This window comes from Protopterus annectens, chromosome 6.part0 (assembly GCF_019279795.1).
Source record: "Protopterus annectens isolate FY-2018-M chromosome 6.part0, PAN1.0, whole genome shotgun sequence".
Taxonomy (NCBI): Eukaryota; Metazoa; Chordata; order Ceratodontiformes; family Protopteridae; genus Protopterus; species Protopterus annectens.
This window is the reverse complement of record NC_056737.1, coordinates 610028162-610050156: the sequence shown is the minus strand read 5'-3', so window position 1 is coordinate 610050156 and position 21995 is coordinate 610028162. Positions and strand designations below refer to the sequence as shown.

The 21995-nt window shown below is 39.1% G+C and overlaps 1 protein-coding gene across 1 annotated transcript in view; it reads left to right on the top strand.

Annotated features, from left to right (window-relative positions):
- Positions 1-21995, top strand: part of POLE2 (DNA polymerase epsilon 2, accessory subunit) — a gene marked incomplete in the record, with an annotated part of 1055700 nt that overhangs the window by 793458 nt on the left and 240247 nt on the right. The window contains 1 exon segment of the mRNA XM_044074281.1: positions 11364-11472. Coding sequence (XP_043930216.1) covers positions 11364-11472 — 109 coding nt within the window.

Here is a 21995-nt window from a genome sequence, read left to right as displayed (position 1 = left end):
TAACCTTTATAACCCCATGATTGCTGCACATCAACAGTGGTAAAACTTGACTTGAAGTAACAGTAATTTCTTTAGGAACACAAACAAGGTCTATTATGTTCCATCTCCTGGTAGGTTTTTACAATCTGAAGCAAATGTTCCTGAATATATGTTGTAAATAATTTTCTTACTAACATTGTTGAATCAGTATTATTCCAGTCTGTTTCTGGTAAACTTAAGTCCCCAACTAATATTATTCTTTCTTCCCGTGTTTCATGCAAGAAATGCATGAATTCCTCTAAGTTATATGTACTTTACTTTGGTGGTCTATACACTCCAACAATTGTTATATATTCCAGGGTTGTCTTCATTGTCACAGTTACAAAGTCTATAGTATTGGTGTTATCATTGAACATGTAATAATCACGTCTCATAACTTTCTTTAATCCCTATCATAACACCTCCACCTGATTTTTTTGTTGCAGTGTCTGTTACAGTAAAAACATTTATACCCTGACAGAACTGGTTTCCAGTCATTGTTCTTTAACCATGTTTCACAAACAATAGCAACATCAATCTTGGGAGGGATGTAGCAAATTGTCCAAGAAAATATATATTATTAATGCTCCTTGCATTAACAACCATCAGAGATGGATCAAATGTTGCTGTCTGTAAACTGTTAAATTTTTGACCTGGCAAAAGTCTTGCCTAGTGTTTGTCAAATATTGCAAAGTATCTGCTGCAAATATTCTCTTCCCTGATCTTGACTAATGCATGCCATCCTGTCTGAACACATATGCCCAAAGCTAGGCTTGGATGCTCTACACATTTCCATTTTTTAAAACGGGACATTTTTTCCGTGCAGGTGTTTACCCAAAATATCTTTTCATTCACTGTGACCTGACTATCCTTTCTATATGTGATTTGTGAAAAATATGCCCTAAGACCCAGTACAAGCTATACTGTCTAACAGGGCTGTCAGTTCCCTACTAACAGAATCCTTGTGGATGAGGGCATTTGTACCAACATGAATAAAAACAGATCATTATTTCTTTACATTAAGGCATCCCAAGGCTTGTCTTACATCTTCTATTTTTGCTGCTGGCAAGCATAGCACTATTTGATACTAATTATCTTCTCTGCAAATGTAAGTATCTGTTCCTCTAATAATTGAATCTCCAATTACAAGAATATCTTTGCTGGACAGCTCTGAAGAATCTTCAACTTCTAATGCAGTAATATCTGCTCTGTCAATTGTTACAAAAGATAGAGCTTCATCGCCATTAGTCTTATTAATCCCGCTGTTTTCATCATGTATTAAATTCTCATCCAGTTGGTATTGTAAATCCGCAACTTGAGCCATGTAGTCAGCATCTGTCTTTCTCTTCTTTTTTCTTACAGTAATGTTCTTCAATCCTTCCATGTTCAATTTTGATTTCTTCCTTTTCACCTGCCCTTGCCTCTTTTTTCTACTTTATCTTTTGGAAAAATTATGCAATCTTCTGTAGACTGAAGGTTTTCTTTAAGAAAAATATTATCATTCCCTGTAATTTGTGTGTTACATAACAAAGCAGTGTCCTTTTTAGTACATATTCTCTTAATTTTACAAACATTAATCGATTTTTTCATCCTTGTTATTTGTTGTGAACAACTTCCTTTCTTTTTTTCTTTCTGAACGATCTAGATCCTCAGATTGCTGAATACTTGCATCCAGAATTCCAAAGCTGTCGTCTTGTTTCATAGGGGTTGAATAATTTTTACAGACAATAGATGTAGCACTTCTTAAATGTGTTCTGTTTGCTCTTTTCCTAACATTATTTATCTCACCAGTACAGCCATTAGTATATGAAACAACAGTTCTCCAAGCTGTGCCAATTGCACAAGTGCAATCATCGTCACTAAGTCTAGATTTACTTCTAACAATGGTAAACAAATCATCACCAGTGTTATCAGCTGTTACCTTTAAATATGCATAGCATTTATTACACTGTACAGGATATTTGTGCATTAAGAAATCATTAATTGCATACTCATTTAAGGAATCCATATTCAGCTTCAGATGAATAAAATATTGTAAAAGAATAATCAAAATAAGTAACCACAGAATTCAAAGAGAACTTAAATCAACTTCTATGACAAAAATCAAACAAGCAATATAGTACAGTAAAGTTGTTCTGACCAAGCAGGTTCTGTAAGCCAGACAAAAGCTGTAATTCCTTTGTCGCACACAAAGTATCTTCTGTTCGCTATTGCTCGCAGTCGCACTTCTTTTTAACAGTAAAGATCAATAAATCACAAAACCAAGGTAGGATTGTTTAGATATGCTGTGAATTTTCCTCTCTGCAGTCTGTGTGAAATTATAGCTGTCTAGACCCCTTGGGAGGTTTAGAGCTTGTCTGTCTAAAACCTATTCCTTTCTAACAACCAACAGTGAAATTAAAGGTGAAACAACAAAATATGAACAAAGTAAATCTTGTTTAACAAGCTTAACCCTTCCTTCCTACAAACAGTGAAAAACAGTATTTCAGAAAATATAAATTCAAATAAAACGTCTTACCAGTCAACTCCACAATAAATCACAAAACAAAGTAGGGTGTTCTGGCTTTTATTGCTTGCCCCCTAAAGTCAGCTTGCCTCCATGGAAAGACAAGCACAAAATGTACAGCTGCCTTCATCTAAAAGTCTTTCAGCTTACATTGAGCATTTATTTGCCAGTCGAAAACTTTTCATTGCGTTCAGTGTCCTCTTCTTTACTTGCTTGCACAAAAAAATTAGATTAAGCCAAGGGCCTTAATCCAGACATTCTTCCTATGCAAAAGTAAGAGAGAATATATCAACTCTACACATATAATCTGTGCACTTTTACACCCCATCTCCCACATTAACAACTGGAGATTGCACCGTACTAACCTAAACATTCTTTTGGCTAGCCTTTCTTTTCTTTGTACATTTTAATGCCTACATTTCTTTAAAACTAAAAAAATGAGAAAAAGGCACTTGTTTACTTTAATATCTTTATCATATATAACAGTAATAATGTTTTACTATATGACATGCAATTTATATAATGAAATATGTTATATAAATACTGTTAAGAATAAATGTAACTTTTACCTTTCTTTTTCCCTTTCCCATCTGTATCTTTCCAAATATTAATGACATTGAAGTAGGATATGTGTGATGTCCTTAAGTTCCATTCACATGTTGCAATATTCTTTACATTTTGGGATTCCCTGCTTCGAGTAGCCCAATGTCCAGCCAGTATACAAAAGCCTACTGTTGCTTTAAGGTATGCTGTACATCACATGTATGCTCCTCGCAAAAACTGTAGGGCATAAAGGTGATGTCTGGACATACCATCCCCAGAACTTCTTTGCCGCCAGTCTGAACACATCTCTCGATAATCAGTCTGAACACCTACGTCTTTTCCACTGGTCCGATCATATCTCTTGATCGTCAGTCTGAATGCCTATGTCCTGTTTGCTGGTTTCTGAGCTGTTGCAGATAAGTACCTTGTTGGGGTTTCATTTTTTCTTGATTTTTTTGTTGCTTCTGGGAGTTAATGTCATCCAGGAAGGGTAAATGCCAGTGTGGGAGACAGATTCCCCTTAAAGAACGCCACAAACCACATTTATTTTGCTTAGGCACCTCTCACAACCATATGACCTACTGTATCTGTCAGGCTTTTGTACCGAAGATGTTGCAAAATAGGCTTTCTTCCCTTGATTTGTATGTGGAGAATCAGTGATTTAAGCTTCTTGCTAAGGATACCATAGAAGGAACTTCCCACCACGAGAGTCCGCCGTTATGGACGAAGAAGGTTAAGAAACCAAGACTGGAATCTTCCTCTGTCCAGCCTCCACCAGATGTTTCTTCTGAGGTCAATAAGAACCCGGAGGTTCATCTGGCTTTGTTGTCTGATTCATCTGCCGTGACCTGTTTGGAGGCCGGTGGAGATCTGGCTTTTAGCATGTCCAATGAAGCTTTGCAGATGTCAGGGGGAACCACAGTTGATTATTTCCAAGGGGCCTAGGGGTGTTCCTCAGACTTTAGTTAGGGAAGAAGTCCCAACTACTGTTATTTAATGCTGTTCTAGGTCAGAGCCATCTAAGTTTTACAAGGCAGATGTCCCATTAGAGAAAAAAACAAAAGACTAAAAATGTCTCCCCTGTTCCTAGGGACCCACAGAGTGAGTTGCAGGCCTTTACTTAGGATTTGTTTAATGTTTTGATGGCATTAAAACCTCGTGAGGGGGGTTTCTTTTCCAGCTCCTCCTTGGTCCTCTACTGTCTTAAAAGGCCCATGGGACAGGATTCCTCTGAGGAGGAGTTGGATTCTGATGTTGAACCCCTTGCTTACTCTTCCCAAATTTCTTCACCTTTGGACTATAAGTCAGAGGAAGAGGAATCTAACAGTTCTGATACTACCATGAAGAAATTTCTTTTGGGGGCACAATCTCCAGAATAATGGAGTTTAAGTGGAATTCTGCTCAGGGCTTGGAAATCCATAAGAGGTACTATGAGTTGCTGCAGATAGAATTTCCGAAACCTACTTTTCCTCCTGTTTTGGCTACTTTGTTGGATGCATTTTCCAATACCTCTAAAGCTGCCGATTCTCTGTCCCCTGCTCCCAAGAAACCTAATAGGTTTTATAGGGTGCCTGAGGACTAATGTTTTGTACAAATGTCCTGCTGTTGTGAACCCTCAGTGGTGTCTGTAGCCTCTGACAAGCCCTGTCATTTGCTTCCTTCGCCCAAGTTACTGCCTTCTGATAAAGATAGCAGAACCGCAAGAAGGTTAGATAAGAAGGTTTACATCTTGATTACTTTGGCTTTTAGGGCTATTAATTATCAGACCCATATGTCCAGGTATGTGTTGGCTCTCCTTTCTCAAGCTTGTCAGTTATTTCTGATCTCCCAGACTCTGAGGTTAAAACTTCTGCTCTTTCCTTGTTAGGGACTTCCTCTCAGGTGGTTTGTCATTCTATCAAGTGTAGTTATGATGCAGCAGATGCCTCTTCTAGGGCTGCTGCTTTTGGATCAGTAATGAAGGAGGTATTCTTAGGGCGGCCCCGGTGGTGCAACAGTTAACGTTGCCGCCTCACAGCAAGAGGTTCTCTGGTTCGATCCTCAGCTGGGGTGCCTTCTGTACGAAGTCTGCATGTCCTCCCTGTGGTCGCGTGGGTTTCCTCCGGGTGCTCCGGTTTCCTCCCACATCCCAAAGACATGCTGTAGGTGGATTGAACACTCTAAATTGGCTGTAGGTGTGAGTGTGTGCATGTGTGTGCCTTCTGTGGAAGGTTGGGCACCGGGCTGGCAACTCGACAGCATAAAACTCCACTGCCAATCATGAGCAGACAGGTGATCTGCTGTGGCGACCCCTAACCGGGAAAAGCCAAAAGAAGAAGAATGAGGAGGTATTCTTGGCTTCTGCTTCAACCATTGCCTGATGATACGATGGCTAAGTTGATGGATACCCCTCTTGATAATAAACACTTGTTTGCTGCTACTGGTTTGTTTAAGTCCCTTCAGGAAAAGGGGAAGGCCTTACAGGAGCTCAAACATGTGTTTGTCTCTCCTGTGCCCAATTATCCCAGTAAGACTGACTTTGTTGGTAGGCAATCTCGTCCTCTTACTAATGGCAAAAAGAGTGGCAAACTGGTTCCTCCTGCTAAGGCTACTCAGACTTCAGGAACTCGGATGTCTTCATTTCCAGATAAACCAGGTGTTGTCTATCTGTCTCTTCCCAGCCACTTTGCTCTCTCTTTGCCTCTGGCTCTCTCTCTCTCTCTTCCTGTTTGGCTTCAGATTACTCAAGATTCTTGGGTTCTGTCCATTATTCACCAGGAGTATTTCATGTTGTGGAAATACCATCCTTTTTTATGGGCATTCCTCAGCCTCCTCAGGAACAACTTCCTTTTTCCCAGAGGTACTTCAAGACCTTTTGACTTAGGGTACTATTAGGGTTTCCACCTTTTGTTGTGGCCAAAACTGGAGTAAGGCTACACCCCTCGCTTCACCAGTATCCACGCCCACCCCCACCCTTTCTTCCGCCCACACTTAGCCCATTTTGTGACGTCACTGCGACATCAGGCAGGGAACACCCTCTTTTTCCATTCCTAATGCCTGCTTTCGGCTGATTTACTATGCTTTTCTGTAAAAAAGCATAGTAAATCAGCCGATTTACAAACTCCGATAGTCTGTTTCCTTTTTTGAAACAGAATACCGGAGTTTGTACAGTGTTTTCCGGACTACTGGAGAATCAATTTGATTTCCGGATAGTCCGGAAAAAAAATGGAGGGGTGGCAACCCTAGGTACTATTCAAGAGGTGCCTGTGTCCCAACGGGGGAGGGTTTACTCCAGAGTGTTTCTAGCTCCCAAAAAATAAGGTACTTCGAGACCAATACTAGACTGCTCTCACCTAAACTTTTTATGAAGGTGCCCACTTTTCGAATGTTGTCCCTTCAGACTCTTGTTTCCTCAGTCTTATATGGTGTCTCTGGATCTCAAGGATGCTTATCTCCATATTCTGATCCATCCCATTTTCAAGAAGTTTTTATGTTTCTCTGTTGCTTCCTGGCATTTTCAGTTCTCTGATTTGCCCGGTGGCCTTTCTACTGCCCCAAGGGTATTCACCAAATGTCTCACTCCTGTGACTGCTTTTTGGAGGGTTTAGGGGATTCCAGTATTTCCTTACTTGGATGACCTGCTGATTCAGGCGGCATCTCCAGAGATCCTGTTGTAAAATCTTCATTTTGCCATTTCCCCTTCTTCAGAGCCTGGGGTTCAGAATAAACTTCAAAAGGTCTTTTTTGACTCCTTCTCAGGATCATGTTTTTCTAGGTTGCAGGATTCAGATAGTACCTATGCTGGCATCCCTGCCTCCTCCCAAGGCCTTAACTTTCATTTTCTTCTTTAAAACTCTCCTTCCTGTAGCCTCCATTACAGCCAGGGAGTATCAGAGATCCATGTTTCGTGGCATCTACTATCACTATGCCCCTTCTGGCCAAACTCCACATGAGAAAGTTTCAGTGGTTCCTGAAGTCAGTTTGGCTTCAACATGCTCATTCCTTAGACTTTGTAGTTTCTCTTTGTCCTTGTCTCAAGAAGAAACTACACTGGTGGATCCAACAGGTGTCTCTAAATCCAGGGCTACCTTTTCACCCCCCTCTTCCCTCTCAGAAACTGTTCATAGATGCATCAAACATGGTATGGGGAGCAGTTTTTGGCTCCCTAAAGGTATAGTGTGTATGGTCGCCTCTTCAACAGAAGGAGTACATCAGTATCAAAGAGATGAGCGTTGTTCTGCTGGCTCTTCAGGCTTTTCATCCTCTTTTCTTCCTGAGACCTCTCAAGGTATTTGCAGACAATGCCACAGTGATGTGATGCATCAGCAAATGGAGGGGGGAGGCAAGATCTTACCTTCTTTGCCAGTTGGCACTCCTGGAATGAGATCTTGCTGTCCAGTATCAAGTGACTCTTCAGGCAGTTTACATTCTTTCAGGTCAAACATTTGTGTTAGACACTCTGAGCAGGTCTTTAACTCAGTCCCATAAATGGATGCTTCACATGGAAGTGTTTCTGGGCATTGTCCACCGGTGGGTTACTCCTCAAGTAGAGCTATTCGACAACTTTCTCTCTTTTGTGCCAGAGTCCCAGGTCCTCTGGTATGGAAGGTGGATGCCCTCTCTCTTTCTTGGAAGGGGATGTTTCTTTACACATGCCCTCCCCCTTCTTCTCATTCCAAAAGTCCTTTTCAAAATTCAACAGGACACTCCCAAAGTCTTGTTGGTGACTCCCTTTTGGCTGAAACAGCAATGGTTCCCTCTTCTGCATTTAGCCAAGGGTAATCATCACAAGCTACCTCACAGGTTGGACCTATTCACACAAGACAAGGGATCTTTCAGCATCCCAACTTATCCACTCTTCAACTGACACTATGGGTGATTGGATTTTGATTCCACATAGACACCCATTTTCTGAGAATATGCTTTGGGTCCTGCAGGAGGCCAGGAAATCCTACTTATCCAAATGGAAGAGATGTTCTGTTTGGTGTCTCTCTGTCAACCTGGATCCACTTACTGTGGATGTTCCTTTGGTTCTTCCTTATTTTTGTGAATTGCTCAATGCTGGTTTGACCTATTCTTCTGTTAAGGCCCACTTATAAGCTGTCTCTGATTGTCTGCCTTTATCTCCTCCTGTAGCTCCTAGATTTGAAGCTAAACAGTTCCTTAAAGTCATCCTTAATATTAGGCCTCACAGGAAGCATGTTCCTCCTCCCTGAGATCTTAATTTTGTTTTGGAGAAGTTGACCCAGGCTGATTTTGAGCCCATTGCTTCAGTTTCCTTGCAACATTGTTCTTGAATGACTGTTCTTCTTTTGGCCCTTACTTCTGCCAGAAGGGTATCTCTGCTGCAAGTCATTATGGCTGTTCCTCCTCCTTTAGTTTTCTATAAGGACAGGGTGTCACTTCGTATGAGTCCTTCTTTTATGCCCAATGTGGTTAATGAGTTCTCTCTTAATCAGTCTATTCATTTTCCTACTTTTTTTCCCTTATTTGCAGTCTGCTAGTGAGAAGACTTTACACACGTTGAATTTGCACAGACAACTTGGATATTGTTTGGATAAGACTAAAGCTTTTTGTAAATCTGAACAGCTTTTTATTTCTTTTCATCCTAGGTCTTTGGGTATGGCTGTTTTTAAGCAAACCATTTCTTCTTGGATATCTAAAGCAATTTCCTTTTGTTATTCTTTCCATGGAAAGAGACATCCTACTGTTAAGGATCATTGTACTAGGGATGTTGCTTCTTCTGATGCTTTTTTCAAAGCTTTGGATACTAATTCTATTCTTGAGGAAGCTACCTGGACTTCTGTGCATACCTTTGCCAAGCACTATAAGTTGGATGTGATATTATGGGTCAAAGCTGGCTTTGGCAGGCCATTCTTCATGACTTCCTGGAGAGCTGTACTTGCCCCTTCCTCTTCCCAGTCTTCTTCCTGAGCATTTTTACTCTCCTTATTGTAAAGAATACTCAACAGTGACATGGACATAGTACAGTTGTGTAAGTTCTTACCATAACAGTAGATCTCCTTCTCTTCACTGTTGCAGTATTCACTCCCTTCCTCCTCCCCCTGGTCCTTTTTTCCTTCTGGATGTGCTTGTTACTAGTATCCTTGGACTGTCGTTCCTACTGGGCTTTTCAGTTCTGAGGATGGTAGGTCCAGACATCACCTTTATGCCTTATGCCATGCGGATGGCACATACATGTGATGTACGGTGTACCCATTACAACCTAAAGGCTTTTGTATACTGGCTGGACATCAGGCTGCCCTTGGCAGGAAATTCCTGTTGTAAAGAAGACTGAAACAGTGACGAGAAGGACGTCTACTGTTATGGTAAGATCTTGTGTGTGTGTGTGTGTGTGTGTGTGTGTGTGTGTGTGTGTGTGTGTGTGTGTATGTGTATGTATCTATATAATATATATATATATATATATATATATATATATATGTATATGTGTGTGTGTGTGTCATATATAGATATATTTATGATATATACACACACACACACATGTATATATTGTTTATTTATGTATTTATTTGCTTGCTTGCTTAATTAATTTACCGGGGTAGTACCCAGATCACAATAGATCATTTGCACCACAACTCTGGTGAAGAAATTCCAAAAAAAAAAAATAAAATAAAACAGAACAAATTTACAAATATGGATTAATTCAAGAAGGTAAAAAATCCCATTGGCAATAGAAACTATGTAAATATTATTAACAGAGTATAAAAATAAATGTGAATTAATTTTAGTAGTAACTATGAGAGGGAAGCAGTATTTGAGAATAGAGGTTCAAAGTAAAAGTGATGTAAGTGGAGAGGGAGTCAGGTGATGTGTCCATTGGAAAAACACTTGCAGTCAGTTTTTTGATGGAGTTGGCTTGAGTTGTGCTCTAAAGTTAGGGAGACACTTGATCTGCAGACTCTCAGACTTGGCAGTTTTTGTCATGTCTTCCTTTCTAAGAGAGATCTCTGCTGCAGTAGCTGCCCCTTCCCTCCATCGTTGTATTTTTGCTATTTCTTGTCAAGGTGTATATGTTCCTATCTGGCAGGGCTGTAGCCTCCTTTTCCTCTGAGACACGAAAGCCAATTAATCATTTTAACTGCCCACAATTTTGCTGAACATTTATTTGCCCTGTATGACCGTTTTATGGTAAATCACAAAGCATTATAGTCAGGTTTTACTGTTGACATTAGACTTTCAGAAAATTAAATGCATGTTGAAGCAAAACCTGGTTGTTCTGTCAACTGTTTTGTGAAAGTAACATGTTTTGAACAGGCAGTAGTCCCAGTATTTATATACTTATATACATACACACATGTATAAATATGTATGTGTATGTATACATGCAAAATGCGCATAACATGCATGTTTGTGTGTCTTCATCTTTGTATATCCATATAATGGACATCCATTGCTTTGTCTCATATTTCTGCCCTGAATGATGCATGTTCTTTGCAGATAGTGGTATCAGTGTTTTTTGCTGGGTTATCAAAAGTATTGTGTTCTGGCTGGAATCCAAAACAGCACTCTCCCTTTTGTTTGGATAACTCAAACTAGCATGGAAAAGCAGACTGACTTGCAGAACTTTGAGCTGAGCTGTGCAAGACCAAAAATATTTGGAAGGGCCTCAAACATGAAAGCATAATGGATTAAAGTCGAGGCAGTTAGTTCTGATATGGCCTGTCCCCAGGTAAGTACCTGTCATTGAGTTTTAGGGCTGAATATTTCTGCATACCTCTGAATAATGGTCTGGTATATGTATTGTTCAAAATCTGCTGTCCTTTCAAACGTAGAAGGCAAATATGAGATTTTGACATTTGCAAACACACTCCTGCCAAACTGAGTTTTTCTTTTACAAAAAAAGTTGATTATTTTTTTTTTTTTTGATATTTCTGAGATCTCCCTGAAAGAGCCCTTTGGCTCAGTGGGATTTTCGTAGTTAACAAATGGTAAGTAACTAACTGCCCTATGCATTAAACCTTCCAGAGCTTTTGAAAAGTACAGCAAGTCTGATATTACATGTTTGTTTCAGGAGGAACAAGCACAGTATATATTTAGTTTGTATCAGGATATGTATAATTGAAGGAATGACCATAATTGTATCACTAAAACTGCAATAAAAGTGGACTTAGCTATTGCTGCAGGTACTGATTTTTATTATGGGAAATACTTAATGTTAATTGGTGCTAACACAGATATGAATACATGAAATGTGCATAAAGAATTGCAACAAGTTATGTGTAAAACCTTTTGAAATGTGTACATGTATATTGCAGATCGTTTTTGACTTCTGTATCGTTTCTTTTAAATTTAGGATTCAATATTGTACACAAGAAATAATAATTATCCGTGAAGACTTGGTAAATAAAATGTGCCGAAACTGTGTCAGGTTTCCTAGTAGCAACCTGGATATTCCTAACCATGTAAGTACCCAAGAAATAAAAACAGTAATTTTTAATAAATTTGTCATACTATAGAATTATAGTACCTATAGTCTATAAAAACGATTAGCAGAATGTCTGCATTCCTGCAGCTCATAAAAATGTGCTGTGTTTTAAACCTATACTACAGTAACAGTTCATGCTGCCACGTTTAAGAATTAAATTGATTCTCAAATCCCAGATGGCCTTATTGATGCCCCAATTCTCTTTCTGACCATCAGGCCTCCCTCTTGCCACTCACTTGGCCTCCTTTTTTCTCTTGGAGTGAGAGCCCCACAACACATTTGGTCCACTCATTTCTCCGTGAGTGAGAGATCCATGACCTATTTGTTCCTTAGGAGGTTGGGCCAAGCTTGTTAGGAGATGTGTTATCATCCAAGTGGGGAACTGGAGTGTTTCCTTCTGTCACAATATCTTCTGTACATGGCTATGTATCCAAGACGTTGGCATGCAATGGGCTGTTCCAGTATATGTACACACCTCTGTATATAATCAAATGGCCCTGCTTCCCTAGTGAACAGCACCTCCATATAATTCCCAGTTGCCACTGATGTGTATCATAGCACAGTCAGTGTGCCTAGGTAAATGACCCAACTTCTCTCCATTAAAGGAAGGTGATCCGGCTTAGCCACACCATTCTAGTAGCCCCCCCCCCCACATACACACACACACACACACACACACACACACACACACACACACACACACACACCAGCATACACATTAGTTAAGAATTTTCTCTTACTTCAGCTAGAAGAAGACACACAATTGTAGCAGTCCCTGATGTTAGAATTTAGATATTTGCACCAAAAGGAGTATGTTATTGCTGCTCTCAACTGGAAGGCTACCTGCTAAAAGCAGCCAAATGCAAGTTATACCATTTAAGTTAATAGTCATGTCTTCTAGTAGAGAAGATCTTCCTGTAATGAAGTATGCACATGTTGTCTTCTTTGAAACATTAGCAATCAGCAGGGTAATCCTCAGTTGCATACTTTCTGCCCTGAGGTGTTGATTACTTGTGTAGGTCTGTCCATCTTTGCCATCCTTCACTTACATCAGTAAATAAAGGTTCATTCATAAAGTGATAGAGATTTATTCCTTTACTTTTTTTTTTCCTACCACACATACCTAAGAACTTAATATACTAGTTGGCTTCTATCGTTCTTCAGAGGTTGTATTATTCTGGTTATAGTTGAATGGTTTTCTGTTGATAAAAGTTTTGTAGTAAACTTTCTCAGAACAGGCATTTTTCAGCAAGTCTGTGGCACTTTTCTTCAACTGTTCTTGAGGCCAAACGATGGAAACTCATAATATGTAATCCATTTATGTGTACTGTCTTGAACAGTCCACCACTCAGATACTTGCATTTTGGTTAGTTAATAATTTACTGTTATGTCTAGAAGAGCAGGAGCACCTTAAAGAGACATCTAGATCCTCAGGCTCAGAGGCAAATAAGAGATCCTAAACACCTATAAGGTCACCAAAAAAGAAAAGCCCACAAGTTCCAGGAGAAAAGTAGGTCAGAATCCCGCACTTATTTCCTGATAACCTTACAATAGGCAACTCGCCAGTGAACAGAGGAGTCTGTAGGTTTTCTTCCATTATATTTTTTTGTTAAATGCACGTTTTACACAACGTCAGTACTGTCACTGACTTGTAAGTAGAATCTCCTGAGTGGGAGCAGCTGTCTTCCTTAAGGATTGTGTGTTATGCCCTGTAGAATTGTTTCAGTTCCTCTCATGTTGGAGGCTTCCCTAAAACATTAATTTGATTGAAAATGGGAGCACCTGCGTCTTCTACTCCTAGCTGAAGAAATATAACGTGGTTAGCCAGATAAGAAATATTCATTGACAAAACTTTGTTCACTTCATTGGAAATCTCAATGAAAATGTAACATTTTTTTGATTTCACGTAAGAGTGGGGTACCTACTTTGGCATCATCCTGAGCTTTTGTCTTTCCACTAAGGAAAGTTTAGAGCCATCTTTAAAAACTGTTTTAATTTCCTGCGGAGATGATCATTTTTAGAACTTAATGAATCTCCAACATTTTCTAGAATGGACAGCACACCAGTGGAGCTTTCCATGGCGTCTACAAAGGAAGGTAACTTCTTGAAGGATTCAGAACAAAAATGTACTCTCTCTGTTTCAGAAATCCTCATTTTATAAGTTTTGTTTTGGTTAAAGGGGGGCATGCTATGTCCTCCAGAATACCCTGTTTTAAAGGATATGTACAAAACAGGTCTCTTAAAGAGCACCACTGCTCCATTGTTGACAAAGCATCAGGCAGAATATTCTTCCTCTGTATCCCTTTCTGTGGTTTTTTCCTTTATTTCTGTTTACATAAACTTAGTTTAATGAAGGAGACCTGGCAATCTTCAGTTGAGATACCAGTAAGTTCCACTGAGCTAACCAAGAATGTTTGCTGTCAATTTTTTTAAAGCTTTCCAGTAGCAACATGAGTGGAGACAATGGCTGCATATGGTAATAAGTGTACACAGCATTATCAGATAGTCCCTTGAGCAAGGATTCCTGAAAGCTAGAGCCATGAGGAAGACATATTTCACTGTCTGTATGTTCTCCAGATTACCAGCGACATTGCCTACCTAGCTAAATGCTGGGTGAAAATGTTAGATCTAATGGTCCTTCAATTCTGAAAGGAAGCTACGTGGTCAGCCCACTCATGTGTAGTGATAGACTTGAGTCATCAAGTACCTAGCCTGGGAGAGAGGTTTGCTAAGCAGTATCATACTGCTGCCTGATGGTCAGGGATCTGTGCACTAATACCAAAAATATAGTTTCAGGAGACATGGCAGACATCTGTGTGCATGTGTAGGATTGTTGATGTCACATTCGAATATCATTTGCACATCCCAGGAGAACACAGGGAACAAAATTTGTTTTCTGCCTATCTAGGCCCGCTTCTGGATGCTACTGCATCAGAACTATCACATTCCAGTTCCCTGGATCATGAATTTGCTCCCGTGAATACAGCACATCAGTAACGAGCGCTTTTCAGCACTCGTTTTTGTCGTAACAAGTATGGGTTTTATGGGGTCAAGTTGCTAGCCTGAGGCCCAACCCTCCTTAAAGGGAGCACCACACACTCGCGCACACACATACATGCACACGCACACACATGCACACACACACACAATCATACCTAGGGCCAGTTTAGTGTGTCCAGTCCACCTACTGCATGTCTTTGGAATGTTTGAGAAAACCCGTAGCACCTGGAGGACATGCAGACTCCACTCAGAAGGCAACCCTGCCAAGAATCGAACCAGAGAACCTTTTGCTGTAAGCCAACAGTGCTAACCGCTGCAACACTGTACTGTATTCCAGATCCCTACTGGGTCCTTATTTAGTAACTGCCAAACATCAACCAAGACTTTCTAAATCTAGTGTCAGTTTCATTTTTGCATTATGCATAAACTGTGTCTGAGAAAAGTGACACTTATGCCATCACCCTTATCACATGGTCTGCAAATGTTAGCTGCTACTTCACAGTTGTGGGCTGATACTTCTGTGACATAGAAATATAATCTCTGTAGCAAACATGACTTGCCAAAAATTCAAGAATAGGTTCAAGGTGATTTTCTCAAAGTATGGTCTACCTATTGAACTGGTTACAGGCAATGGTGAACATTGTGTGCCAACTGATTCCAACACTTTGTTACTGTTTATTGATTCACCCATAATATACCAGGTTCTCACTATCCAAAACTAAATAGTAAAACTCAAAGAGCAGTAGAAACAGTTAAAAAATATTGAGGCAAACAGATTCTCACAGAGCTCTTATGGTATATTGAGCTATCCCAAAAAGTGCTGCAAGAATAAGCCGTTCACAGTTAACACTTGGAAGACAAATATGAACTGACATGCCCAACTTGGGCCTAAAGTTATGTACAATACAGTCAAACAAAATTACCAAAAAGCCAAAGATTTGTACAAAATGTTTTTTGACCAGTAGTATAGTATTCTGCATACCCAATACAGATCCTTCAGCCAGTCCAAACTGTCCATTTAATGTTAGAGTAAGACACAGAGGAAAAAAAAGTGTAATGTAACACCTGTTGTTGCACTGCAGAAAACTGATGAACACGGATCCTTCATAGCACAAACAAAAAATGGTGCCCTAGTTCAAACAGAAAACCTATCCAGTTGGTTCCTAATTAGTGTTAACCTGAATGCAGTGTTCTAGAAAAACAGTTGAGCAAGTCTCAACTGAGAATAACCAGATCAATATCCAATAAAGCTGTTCTTGTACCAACAAAAGAGCTACCTTAGGGTGGAAGATCAAGTTTGACTGCCTGTAATGACAGATTGTGTGCTGGTCACCCAGCAAAAGTGTGTGATTGTTTCTGATCCTATTGATTTTGTTTTGTATAGTAACTTTAAAAATACTAATGCTTGTTATAATAGCCTGTCTCAAAAGTTTTTCTTCCACAGGTTGTAATTTTGTGTATGCTTCCACATCTAACAGTATCTGAATAATCAGGAAGTCCGAATACTGAATTGTATTCAAAGTTATGATAAAGTCTTCAAGACAATTAAATGAGGTCTTGCTGTTAATGAATTTTCAACAGTTCCATAAGTAATCACATATGTATAAACTATATGTATTTGGTGTGTTTGTCCAGAGTGTTTGCATGGTTCTTAGATTGTGCACCTCTCTGTTTTGTAATCTTAAAAAAAAAAAAAATTCTTTTGATGGGGAAATGTGATAAGGTGAATAAAGCTGATTATGTGATATGTCAACAACATATACAAACACTGTTATACTTGCCACTTTGACTATTTATGGCATAGTCATTCTAAGAGTGTAAATGTCCCATAATAACTTGCATTTTCAAGCTAGAGTCACATTTGCTCGAGAAGGCCACTTCTCGGCCTTTTGGCTAAAATCAAGTGTAGAATTTGTACATTTCTGTTGATCTGCTATGTTCTTCAGAACAAACCTTACGTGTTTAACTGAACTGATGGTGTATTCAGACATTGTGAAGGCTACCATCGAATATTGCTGGGTAACAATTGGTGTGCAGTCTGACGCGCATTATAGTAATATTGACGCTATAATATCTCATGAAGAGTAGGTGACTGGTTAGGAAGCAAGGTGGTATCTCTATGCTGACAGGATATGTTAGGCACTCTCAATGAAAACATCACTGTGGGATGTACAGAGCTTGAGTTAAGTGTTTACAAAAGGTTATGAAAAAATAGGAAAAATTTTACATATTTACTTTAATAAAAATGGAGTGTGATAAATGTTATGCCATGCAAGGTCTATACAAACAGATAAGGTATTAGAATTAAAATAATACTAGGGTACACTTGGGTAAGACAAACACAGGCATAAGACTTAACTGTTTGTTTGCAGTACACTATATTAATAATAATATTACAGGACTATGCTCAGATCTAGGAGCTTACTACTTGTTTGAGACATAGGTGCCAAGAAAATTGCCTTGAGAGTGATGCTTGAGAAGTGACATTATAAGCATCTATACTGATGACACACACAGCTGGTTTTAATCAGAGCCCCAATCATAATTTTTTGAAATGCATGGTGATTTATTTGCTCCTTGTACAACCAATTACAGAAAAAAGTATAGGCGCGTGAAATGTTTTATCGTCGTTCAAAGCCTTTGAAAGCTGGTAAAACACTTTGTTTCTGCCTTCTCTCTGTTTGACAGCAGTAAGTGCCCCTTTGTTTAACTAATGGCTTTAAATGTTGTTAGATATTCTGTTCTTCCATAGTTTTGGTTTATAAGTATGACAGAGCAAAGCATTTAATAGCTTTTAAAAGCTGTTTTACATTCTGACTCTGTTCTTTGCCAACCTGCAATGTCCTTTTTTGTCCTTAGTGCGAAACCTGATCTTAACAGAGCATAGGCTCCCTTAAAACATTTTTAAGCAAACCTAAGTGATGTAAAGATTAGGTCTTGCTCTAGGGATGTCCTTAACTTTATATTTCTTCAAATTTCAGAGTGTAATCATGGCACTCCATAGTCTGCAATATTTCAATATTGAGCCTAACAACTCAAAATAGTAGGTTGCACATGATGGACCTACGGTCATGTAAATGTTGGCTTGTTAAATGGCATGAAATGTACAGGGCTGCAGTTATTAAGGAGTTTCTTTAAAAATATTATGAAAAATATGACATATATTCCAAGGGTTCACTAATGATAAAGAAATACTGCATAATGCAGTCATGTCAGGGTGACCAATGCAAGCCATGGTTGTTCATTAAAAATGACATTATAACATGGTGGGTAATACAAAGGTTTCCAGAGGTATAAATTCTTGTTTTGTAATGTAGTTATAATTATTAGCTACAGGTTCATAATGGACTTAATAGTGCAAAAGCTGTGTGGCGTACAAGTTCATATTGGCATTAATATTTTAAAACCTGTGTGTCTGCATGTGAAACTATGTTGCCATCTTATGTACAACATTAAGGCACTCATAATTGCCATCTAATGTGTATAGTTTTGTAGATTAATATTGTTGTGTTGAAATGTGAAATATGATGTCCATAATTTGATTTGCATTAACCTGTGCACTAATGCAATCATTAATGGGTTTCCACTCTGTCATACATCATTGAAAAGTTCTTGAACAGACAATTCATTCACTAATATATAGTGTTTGTCGGGTTCATATTAAATGATCGAACGCTAGAAATAGTGAACAATCTATTATCGAACCCAAATGCACAAAACCACAAAATGTCGAAGAATTGGACCAGCAAAATTTTTTCCCCGGGAGAAAATTCGCTGATCCAAAAAAAAAAAAATGTACAGGCAACATAAAGTGGTGGGCTTTGCCCCCCCCTCCCACATCCCCCACCTTAAATATACCAACTCCGAGATTGCACCACAGTGAAGAAAACAGCAAGGTCTGGAGAATGGCCCAGCAAATTTTTTTCCCTGGGAAAGATTTTGCTGATCCATTCCTTCGATATTCTGTAGTTTTGTGCATTTGGGTTCGACAAATGAGCATTCGATCATGTAATAGGAACCCGTGTCTGTCTTGTACTCATAGCCGGCCTTAGTCATAGGCCAACTAGGTGTCCGTCTAGGGCACTGCTCTAGTAGGGGTGCTTTTTCAGTAATCTGGATGGTGTAGGTAGACCAGGATAGGGGCACTGGGTGATGTTGGGGGGCACTGTGGAGACCTTTTGCCTAGGGCACAAGTTGAACAAAGGCAAGCCCTGCTTGCACTCTTACAGAACTCTAACTCTTTGTTTGACAATAACACTAATACATTTTATCAGGTAAAATATCAGTTTTCTTTAATAAATTTATAGTATAAATTCAGTGTCACAAAACAGACCATTGATACTAACACCAGTGCGTAGAACATCCTCTGATGGATAACTTTTATATTCTTGCATATTTTGTAACCCCCCATTTTTCAGATATTACGAAATATATGACATCTGTTCCTTAGTAGTGTATTTGGGAGAAAACCTCTCGGGAATCAAGTTTTTTTCTGGCTTAAAAGCCTTTAGAAAGCAAGAGATTAATCTGCCTCCTACTGCTCAGGGCTAAATGACTTAATCAAAGTGTGCATAAACCTTTTTTTACAGTGTTGCCATTCTCCTTGATGTCCTTTGGAGTTTCTTTAGTGGTGGTGGTGGGGGGGGGGAGCTTAGTTCTACTGACAGTCTTATTCTGATCAGGATCCTTCCCACTAATCAGGAGGCCCTTTTCAGACCATTCCTAGCATAATTTATTCAGGAAGGAGAAAAAAAAGGAAGCACAGCATTATTTGTTAGCTGTTAGCATAACTCATTGCTTGGCAGGTCTGAGGAAAAAAATGTAACAGAAGATAAAAAATGTAGTGCAGATCGAGAAATGTATATACAAGAATGCAATCTTCATTATTCAGAAAATACAGATACAACAATTGAACAATAAAAGCATAGATTCAGCTTAAACAACAAAGTTAAAAAAACTCAACATAAGTAGCTTTACAGAATTAAAAACTCTACAACAAAGCTGTTAAGTAATCATGGATGGTATTAAAAGAACAGAATTCAGAAGTTTGTAGGAGTCATGAAAATGGCAAGAGAAAATAAGATAACAAATATGTAATATCAGGTGACTATGTGTACTGTAGGTGTCTCCTTGGTTTTCAGTCACAGGATGAGTTTGAGAAAGTTGTGTTTAGAGGACTTTCCAAGAGAGAAATTTAAACGGAATATGACATCTCGTAACTGGCTGTTCCAAAGCTTTGCATCTATAACAGGAAACATGGTATAGTTCAATGCAGGTCGAATTATAGTGAGGAGCTTATCTGCTGAATGCAGTTAATATGGTAAATATCACTCACTGAAGTAACTACTTGTAGGCCATTTCTTATGGCGATAACAGAATGAGCTGTCATTTCTTATAGCATGTTTCAATACTTAAAGAACTCAAATCAGCTAAGGGATTTCACAGATGTAGACTGTTGTGTTGTATGGCCATTAGCAAACTTGGTAACTTTACTTGGTAACTTTGCTATGGCTTTCTTTGAGAGACAAGAGCTGAGGAATAGAATGAAAATAGCAAAATGGTTTAGCTTGATAGGACCACAATTTTTGGCTATATTAATCACACAAATAGTAGAATAGGAGCCTGTGAATAAAACATAGTAGGACATCAGCATTGACTGGTTGAATACCTGAAGTAGCTTAATTCCATCTGACAATCTGATGCTTAGCTTTCTGGTGTGTAATACAAGAAGCATATAAGAGATTTGGTAGCTGAAATTTTCAAGTTAGTGAGAAATTGTTTTGCTTTATAAAACAGGTCGTGTCGTTTATTACCTGAGAGACTGTCCTGACACATTCATTAAATTTTGAGTGACGCTGTAGAAGAGCATGAGAACTGCAAGCTCTTGTGTATGTACCAATAGTTTGTAATAAGGACAACTTCCAATGCAGTGTTGTCTGCAGCCGTTGCTTTAAGGACAGAAACCATGGATTAACTTTGGTGCTAAAATATGGTAATTGATTTTAGTTTTAGTTGTGTTTAGAGCAAGTCCAGATTTATCAAGCTATTCTGATGGATATCAAAACTAAATCGGAAGTTAAGTATTATCTGGATAGGTTGTATGGAACAGAATTAATCCTCTGCATGTTTATATAGTTTGACAGTTCCACAGTTCTTGGCTATATAATCCACAAAAATGGTATAGACTAGTAACGTGAGGATAAAACCTTGTGGGAACCCAACTTTAATTGAGAGAAGGTTGGAAATAACATGATCCCATTTTAATGATCTGAAGCCTGTCATTTATGCAACTAGCAAATCATTAAGACCACATGACACATTATAGAAGTCCATCAAACTCCAAAATTGGCATTCCTATTTACATAATGCAGGTACCACTGGTGATTCAGGAATGTTTTAGTTTTGTAGGAAATGAGGCACCTTTATAGCATTTCATTTGGGGTAATTTCCTATAGCAAAATAACATTTTTCAAGTGGCAGCAGCAACTTTTTTTTTTTTCACATGACCCTTGGAGTGTCTCTGTGCATCAGATTCAGGGACATCACCCTCTGTCTCAACTTGACTTTTCTTTTTCTGCCATTCCCAAAACCCTGTATTTGGTGGGGATGAAGGGCTGCTCTTTTTTTCATTAATCTGGGAACAGATTATCTTTAGTCTGGTTAAAGAGCATTCTGCATGCAGGTTACAAGACAGAATGTATGCCACAGCCTTTGTCTTAAGTTAATTCTGAAGTACTGTACTGAATGATTTTTTTTTGGGGGGGGTTGCATAGAATTAGAAGGTGTGGTGCTGCGGTAGCGTTGTCGCCTCACAGTAAGACGCTGTCCGGTTCGATTCTCAGCTAGAGCGTCTTCTGCGTGGAGACATGCGCGAATGGGCGTACCTTCATTGAAGGTTGTGCATCAGGCCTGGCAAACCGGTACGTAAAAATCAACTGCCAATCATTAGCGGACCGGAGTTCCGCTGTGGCGACCCCTAACCGAGAAAAGCCGAAAGACACAAACCAACAAACTCAAGGTTCTTTCTGTTTCTAAAGAAAGACAGAAGAACATAAAAACCCAGTTTGCAACTGTTCATTACCAAAAACGACAGTGGAACACGAATATCTATTTTGAAAATGCCCTCTGTCTCAGTAAGGATCCTAAACTAAAGATATTCAAAATGTTCACCGTTCAATTCTTTCTCCCCACTTTTGCTGACTGGCTGCTTTCAGTACCTTAATGGATTACTCCCATCTCTCCTCCTCACATTTCAAGTGGATAACTAGAATGTTCATTTGTGGATGCTCCGTTTTTGCCTTGGCAACTGCTGCTATGTTTTTTAATCCGATGTTTTGCTCCCAGCAGCTGTAGCTCTCAGACCAAAATATGTACCTGCTTTTCCTTGAATTATTGAATGATAAAGGCCAAGTGTAAGCAAAGGTTACTAGACCATCTCCAACTAGTGATACATTTGCTGGTTTTGAGATACGCTATCACTTTGAAAAAGTCAGACTTGTT